General features: G+C 34.7%; 1 protein-coding gene across 1 annotated transcript; it reads left to right on the forward strand.

The window, feature by feature from the left end:
- Nucleotides 1–1,094: 1,094 nt before the first annotated feature.
- LOC135142229 (uncharacterized) lies at nt 1,095–6,077 on the forward strand. Its single transcript, XM_064073906.1, has 3 exons — nt 1,095–1,138; nt 5,260–5,706; nt 5,763–6,077. The coding sequence occupies exons 1-3, from the start codon at nt 1,124–1,126 to the stop codon at nt 5,880–5,882; spliced, it is 582 nt and encodes a 193-aa protein (XP_063929976.1). The 5' UTR covers nt 1,095–1,123; the 3' UTR covers nt 5,883–6,077.
- Nucleotides 6,078–8,805: the final 2,728 nt, after the last annotated feature.

Here is an 8,805-nt window from a genome sequence, read left to right on the forward strand (position 1 = left end):
ACCGCAACAAAGCGCGTGTAATTTATTACATATTATTATTTTTGTCATTAATTCCTGTTCCTTCATCAACACTTTCATTAGAAAAAACAACAACTCAGACAACTTATGGGAAATTTATGTAAATTGCCGGTCTGCTTCTAAATAAGACAATAGTAGTAACAGAGTGATGATAAAATTAGAAAAAGTTAATAACACGTTTATGCAATGAGGAATGAGAAAATCTCAACATGACTAGCGCTAATGTGGCATTTTAATAACGTCTTATCGAACATGGAATTTAAATGGTAAGTAGTTTACCAAACAAAGGATTCTTTTTCGTAGACCAAAAACCCCAATTGCCAAAATTTGACTTTGTTTACTTGGCATTATTTACACAGCCAGTGACACTTCTAACGTAATTGACCTTTAAATATAACCATGCGAATGAAACTGACATTGCCGGTTGCCTCACATCGCGTATATTGATTTTATTGATTTTGTCGATCCTCAAATATTTGGGGCAATTACATAACCCGCAAAAACACACTTTTCAAGCCACGAACGCAACATCACATATTCAAATGAACTCAATTGTAATAACACAATAGCAAGCAACGTCGTTAAGCAATTACAAAATTTTCATAAGACATGTCAATTTGAATAAGAAGAAATTCGCGCCAACAAGCGGAACACCGAAACAATAAACCCGCGTCCACTTCCGACTCACATTTTCCGCAACGCTTCTGAAAACAGGTCAGCGTGAAAATGGATTTTCGTAACCTTCGAGATCCCAATCTGTTACGTAACGGCGTTTTTTGAAAATTGCGCAATTTTTTTTCGATTAGAACGAGTTTGGCTGTTACGACACTGTTTGGATTTTTTTAGGCAAGGGCGGCGAATTGCTCAAGAATGTTGACCGATGGTACTTTTACCTTTCATCACGGTACCATCTATGAGTGTAAGAAAGTAGCGACGGCTGGAGTAGGGGGTCTGTTTGACCTAACTCATCTTCGTGGTACCCCACCTTATGTAATTTTTTTCTTCGACGGTTCTATGACGCTGAATCGGTTTTAGGGTGGCGGATATAAATACTTTCGTTTGCACGGAATTTTCTAGTTCGGTGCTGATTGCGACGAGTGCAACGATGAAATTTCTTGTGGTAGGTACCTGGTGGATGGTGCGTGATAGTGGTTGAATAGTGAAGTATTTACAAAGGATTTGCTATTTTTCGTTAAATTTATAGTGACCGGTAGTTTTTTTTATTAATTTCTGGTACCATTTTTGATTTTTTTTTTTTCAAAATTATTTGCTAAAGCGCCAAAGTACGTTGACGCTAATAAATATGCGGTTAATTAACATCGTATTGTTTATAGCTGTGTCGGAATTTCACACCTGATCATTAATTTCAAACAAACTACTTCATTAATTTATGAAACATTCGTTTAACGTTTAAATATTCCAAAACGTTTTTCTCTTATTTCATTGAACAAACACTCAATAGGTTTCTCAAGTTTATCTTTCAGAAGCATTTGCCAATTTCTTGAACTTGACCGCGTCTTTGAATGATTTGTTGACATAAATAAACAAAACCTACTTGGTACTAAATCACTTTCTATTATATTAGTAGTGAAAACAAAAGTAGTACCGTGTCAGAAAATGTGTAGTAGTATTTGAATAAAAGGAAAAAGTCAATACTACAACGTTTGTAGCGGCTGGCGAGTGTCCTTGAGTAAAAGTTCTGAATCAGAGTGACTAAGCAGACAATGAGTGCAATGAAAGTACCGATAAAAGTACTGTCGAGTACCGTTTAAAAAGAAATTGAAAATCAAAAATTTCGCTCTGCATAACAATTAGAAATGGAAAACTGTCCAAAATGAAAAATGTACTGGTAAATTAATTCACTCTTAAAGTAGAGCTTTTTCAATATTTTTTGTTTCTGGAAAAGCGATCAAAAAGTTATCGGATTATTTTTACCCATTTAGACTGAAGTTAGTTTCGAAACAAGATGGCGTTAAAAATTGCAGCAATTTTATTAATTCTGTTTATTCTGTAAATTAATTGTTGAAAATCGTATAAAACTTTAACACACTAGAGCACGAATTTTTAAATATACAGGGTATTTCCTTTCGACTGATTTGTTAAAGTTACTTCAAACTGCTTGTCCCTGTAGAAAATAAATTTGCCAAAAATTTGAATTGACAACGTTTTTCATTTAGGTATGGTTTAAAATTTTTCAAATCCAATGTGATATAGGTACATGCTTAAAATAATTTTTATTTTCTCGAACACCCTGTTAATTTCAGAGTTACTTTTGTGTTTTAAATTCAGTATGTAATTCTAAAGTATAACATCTCGTACCTCAAACTTTCTCTTCCATATATTTAAGAAATCTAATATACAGGGTGAGCCACTAAGCGAGCGGTCCTCTTTACTCTTTTTCTAGGTTCTAGATAGTGTATTTTTTAAATTCCGATGCGACGTTGCCAAGTTATTGCATTTTTTTGTATTTTTAGCAATGCAAAGGTTGAGAAAAAAACCGCAATAATGTAATTTGTAAGATCTGTGTTGCAATATTTGATAGAGAAATAAATATAAGTATGCATTTTATTGTGGTATCCATTCAATAAAATTTTAAAATACAGAGTGTTTACAAAAAAATCTAAAATGTTACAATTTTCAAATACAGATATTTCAATTTCCTTAGTGTTCTCTTTCTCTCGATATATTTTATTAATACCACAGCAAAAAATTCTTCGCGGAATTTCAAAATCAAATTTTTATTATAAAGCCTTAAACGAGGTCAATCAGAATATCTAAAAATATACACGATGCTTTAATAGAAATAACTAAAATGTGTGAGTTCTAAGCTTGGTAACTCACTCTGTATATAATTCAGTTGCATGCATAACCTGGCTTTTCCCATTTCAAAATACGGTAGTCAATTGTACGAAATTCTACAAATTTTTGGGTTCTGATTTCATTTCCACTTTTAACATCCTCAATCGGTATAGTATAATTGTAATGGATAAGTCCACTAATTACCAGTAATGAAAAACTGAAATTTCATTAAAATATACCAAAAAAAATCGGCTTTTCAGGCACTATATGACGTAACTCACAATATAAATTTTTTTTGTATTCAGTTTAATTTTAGATGAAAATTTTAAATCGTACAAGGCCGTGAAACATATCCTGATAAATGCAGATATATATAATATAAGTTGTTACAGCTCTTTAAGCATTACCTTTATTAGTTATTTATCCTCGTAAGATTTTACAACAAATACTTTTTTAGCAATATTTTTTCATTTTTTAATTTAACAAACAATGATTTTTTTGTCTCAAAAAATCTGATATTGTTGATGTCTTTATCCTGCTGACGTTGTTTCTGCTCTACTAAATTACATTACGTTTCATTAATTTAGTAATAAAAAAAAACTTGATCATTAGGTTTATATTGTGTAAAATTTCTACAATACAAATGTTAAAAAAATTTAAAATTTACTAAAATGTACCACAAAAAATTAAAAAAATTATCACAAAGTAAGAATAAAAAAAAAGTGTTTATAATAATTATTACGAGTATTAATTAATAATTAACTCTACCGGTGGCTGAAGTTTTATTTCTCATAAGCTCCTTTGATATGATTTTTTTTTAATTATATGGAATTTATGTTTTAATTATACGATATTGTACTCTTTCCAAATGTTTAGACCTACTACATGAACATATTTTTTGTACGTTTTCAGATTAATATAAGAATTTAAAATTTTCGTTTTTTAGCATTACGACTTTTGGATATTTTGTTATTTAAAAAAGTCGATAAACGGAAAATTATGTAAACAATATTTTTAGAGAAAAACAGTAAAGCAGTAGAAGCTATATATTTTTGTGAACTATATAATGGGGAATATGCCCTTATCAAAATTTATTTAATAATGTTTATTATTATTTAAATAATGTTAGTATCGCATCAAAATTTTAAGAAGGAATCTGATACGTAGCCTACAAAATAAATCAAAATTTTATAGCCCGAAGTTATTTTTTTATTTAAAATAATAAATGTCTCAACATGACGTCATCTTTTTTTCGAAGAGATTGATTTGAGAAATTTATTGTAAACATATACATCTATTCAAAAAAAAAATTCAAAAGACAGACAGACGGCAAAACCGCAACACACAACAAACAATCTGTTAAAAATAAGAAATTTACATTTTCGTAGCCCACGAGTTGCGCAACTTCAAAAATATAATATTCGAAATTCTTCAATATACTCCTATCCAAAAATATCGCCTGCAAAGGAAAAATAAAAATACTGTATGATCAAAAATAGTCTCCTAGTAGGTCATGCAATTTATTTTTAAACTCGTCCCTTTAACTGTTAAGTGAAGTGTCAAACAGCAGCAATGCTCTAAAAATAATTTTAATTTCGTGGCCTACTAGATGACTTTTTTGCGATCATATGGTATTACTAATGTATTAAAAATTTTGAAGCTGAATTTTACACAAGCCAGATTTGTCAGAATCTAATAAAAAAACATTTTAAGTTTCTAGTTTATGATGTAAAAGTTATACAGTGCTATAAAATTTTAGTTGGTTTATTTTTTAAGGAAACTAATTTCAAACGTCTGGATTTTTTTACAAACCCATAATTTAACAATCCAAAATTATAGAACTTTCAATATGTAGACCAGAAAAAATAGAGTTCCTACATAAAAAACGTCGATGGTGTCGTTATTTTGACATAATAAACTAATGTAATCACTTTCTTTTATTAATGAATCATTTTATAAGTTAAAAAACGAATTTGATCCAATTTCACGTACCTGCATATCGATATAACAGAACATTTAAAAAAAGAGAAACTGAAACTGGTAAAACTTATTCCCAGAAATTAGAAAAAATTGGCTAAACCAGCGCGAAAGAATAAGACATTACCGTCCTGGCGTAAATCATAGCAGTTCTTTTGTTGTACACAATTAACAATAGTTTTTCAGACAGACATACGTTCTTAACCTTACATTCACATTTAAGCGTATAATATAACCAGAAACACAAATCCATTCCTGCCCATTAATCACCCCGTGAAAGCCCACCGCTAATAACCTCAACCCATAATAAAACCGAATTTACCTTTAATAATACCCCTCTTCGAAGTGCTCTCATATTACAGTCACATCCGTCACGCTCAATTACGCAAGCCGTAATTACCCATCACAATAATTTCATTCTTCAACTTTCTCCTTACGAAATTAATAAAAAATACCATTTTACAGCTAATTTCTGCCTTAATGGCAGCGGCTTACGCCCGCCCTGAGGCCGGCTACAGCTACAGCCCCCCTAGCGCCCCCAGCAACAGCTACAGCGCCCCCAGCAGCAGCTACGGCGCTCCCGCTCCCCAGTACGGCGCCCCCGCCCAACCCCCAGTAGTCCATAAGCACGTCTACGTCCACGTTCCACCACCAGAACCCGAAGAACACAGACCCCAGAAACCCATTCACGTCGCTGCCCCACAGAAACACTACAAGATCATCTTCATCAAAGCCCCAACTGCACCAACCCCCACCGCTCCCGTCATCCCAGTGCAGCCTCAGAACGAAGAAAAGACCTTGGTCTACGTTTTGGTCAAGAAACCTGAAGATGCGCCTGAGATTCACATTCCTACCCCTGCGCCCACGCAGCCCAGCAAGCCTGAGGTTTACTTCATCAGGTATAAGACACAGGTAAGGAGTCCGGACGGGGTGGTAGTAGAGATTTTTGATTTATTTTTGGTTTGTAGAAAGAGCAAGGTGGTTATCCAGATAGTGGAGTCCCGCAATCGCAGTATGGAGCTCCCTCTGCGCCCAGTGCGCCCTCCAGTGACTACGGAGCGCCCTCAGGAGGATCCGGTCCTTACTAAAGTCAGGGAAAGTGTAAATTTGATGCCAGTGGATTTGATACTCTTTTGCATACTAGTTAATGTGATTAATATGAAGCATTTTTTTGTATAAGAAGGGTGCAAATGTATTTTTGTTGTATTTTTTTGCAATGTTGTTACAGTCTGTACATAGTTTTAAATGTAACTTATGAAAGCTTTATACGTAGGTTAAGTTAGTTTAAGTTGATTTTGTATTTTTGTAACAAAATATACAATGTTTAAGGATTTTTTGTTTTATTGCACATATGCGTCTACCAGTTTAAATTTTTTGCCTTTCACAATCGATTCTTTTTACCAGAAATTTACTTACTTACTTATTACTTTACATTTATTAACGAGAGTTATATAACTTAATGTGAAAGGCAAACAATATATTAGAACCAAAGCCATAATGATGGTGTAAGTAATTTAAATTTAAATGTTAAAAAGTGAAATATCATTACAGGTACAAGAAACAAGTCTTAATTATATTTCCCTGAACAACACATAGCCAGATAAGAATATTAACACATATTTTAATAACTAACTATTGGGATTTCAACGCTACGTGAAACTTACTCAAAATAAGAGCTTCTGAGCATTACCTACTTACCCCATTTAAGTGTTACCTATAAAAGACGTCAAACACTATAAGATATACTGTCAATTTGATTTTTACTTAAAAATTACATTTTTTCCTGAGATAACTTGACTACTTATCCATGAAAAATCACTTTGTATTATGAAGTAGAGTCCGCCAGATAATAAACACTGACTTTCTGTTTGTTGGAAACGACCAATAAATCGGTTAGGATTATGATAATGATAATTTACATCCGATTAATTTCCTGAAAGGAACAAGGTTCTATGAATCAGACGTACGTGAACACATTTTAGGTTTCAAACAAACAACTCCAAAGCAGGTAAGCTTTATAAATCATCACTATTATAATCCTCAGCTGTTTACAGCGATTTCCAGTTAGTAGTAGAAACAAAAAGTCAAGGTTCACTATTTGGTGGACTCTATTTTACATTCGAAAGCTTTTTTGGGCAGCCCCATTATAATTCCGAGAACATTTCTTTAAAAACTCAACAAATCAACAAGTCCCTGAACAAATGTACATTCTTGAAGTTGAAATAATCATTATAGCCTTTTATTTTTTTTTTTGTTGGTCCAATGACCAGGTATCTAGCCAAACAAAACGTTTTTATTGAATCTGCCTAAATTCTATATTCGATTTGTTTATCCCTGTTTAATTACAAGTTCTTGACAAAACTTCGATGTGTATGAAAATGTAGATTTCTTTCTTGGTTTCCCTCTGCATACACGTTGTAACACATTCGATCAAAGCAAAAATTTTCCCATGAAAAACTCCGTTATATTTATCGACTGATGTCTAAATGCTGAAATCTGCCTTAGAACAACTCGATCCCTTACAGGAAATGAAACCAGCTATGACACACATCATCTAACCATCCTTATCATGTTGTAGGAGACACGATACAACGTGGAAAGTGAAGAAAAATAATCACGGCGCCTGATAGTCTACTAGTCAAGATACCCGTCCGGCAACACGCAGGTGCACACTATCCCTTCGACTATCGTCGTGGCCACACATGCAGTTCGGGCCTCTACATTAACCTAGCAAGTGGGAGACTTGGGTTCGAATCAAACTCAACTGCTGACACATTTCCTCGCTTTCATAGAGGCCTTGTTGTGTTTTCTTTATTATTGACGTGGAAGGATCAACACTTCAAATAAGTGGTCTGCTTTTACATGAAAATCCTAGGAGTCAAAGGCTTCCGTCTTACCCGTCCGAAGGCTCTAGGCTTTCCACAAAGGGACCAGCATCACCAAGAAGCTTTTCATTACCTCCTCGAATCCAACACCAGTGTGGGTCAACAAGGAGGACGGCACTATTCCGATGGGACTTGGAACCTCACCCCGAAGTTCCAGGTTTTATTTGGTGAAGGAGTACCTCGAACAAATAGGTACTGGTGAACCTTCAACAAAGCCCTTTTGTCTTGCTCTTTGTAGGATGCATTATAGGAGGTGAGGTTGGCTGACTTGTTAAGTGCGAAATAAATTTCGATTTGTAAGTCAGTTCATATTTAGCTACATCTGCTAAGCTGATCCAGGAGGACAGTAGGATGCCGTGCACTTCTGAGTTGAACTGGTACTGGTCGAGTTACTGTCCCTTCACCTCCTATACGTTCGAAGGAACAGACAGAACAATCGTGGAATTCCGTGCCGCTGCATACCTGGCTTGAGCCACTTAAAAAAACTCTCTGGCACCCAGGTACCGACTGCGCTGGTTTGGTCACTCGCTTGCCACTTTCCTCAGGCTGTCAAATTTCGTCACGGTGGCTTCCCCTCTCCTATCTGCCTCAAAGCCTCACCAGCCGGATATCAATACCGTAGAAGTACCCGGTAGCAATTTCTCAACCTTTTACAAAGAACTGAAGGCTTTGTTAGATCTCCGTCTGAACGCCCGTCTGTGAAAACAGCCTGTACCACTCAAACATGGGAGTTGACATTGAGCTTTGTGTTCGCTTCTTTATACCATAAAGTATGTTCTACACAAGAACCTGTACCGGCAGGATCATGCTACTCGTCTCACTTACCAGTCCCGATTTCATGTCTTTCAGCGGTTTATTTTCAGTAGCAACCCTTAATTGTGGTCCTATTACAGAGTATTCGAACCAGAAGGATTTTAGCCCAGACTTTCATACTAAAACACCTTATTTAAAATACTACCATGGTCTTTTGTATCTTATTCGTACTTAACTTTTTACCTGGTGCAATATTTATTAAATTGCAAAGAATCTCGAAGAACCCAAGTGTGATTTTTTTTAATGTTCAAGAGTCACGATGACCCAGAGCAGGCGTGGATCGCCCCCCGACACACGACCGAGGTACTTTATT

This window comes from Zophobas morio, unplaced genomic scaffold (assembly GCF_036711695.1).
Source record: "Zophobas morio isolate AGI-343-1 ecotype UQ-CSIRO unplaced genomic scaffold, CSIRO_AGI_Zmor_V1 ptg000046l, whole genome shotgun sequence".
Classification (NCBI taxonomy): Eukaryota; Metazoa; Arthropoda; class Insecta; order Coleoptera; family Tenebrionidae; genus Zophobas; species Zophobas morio.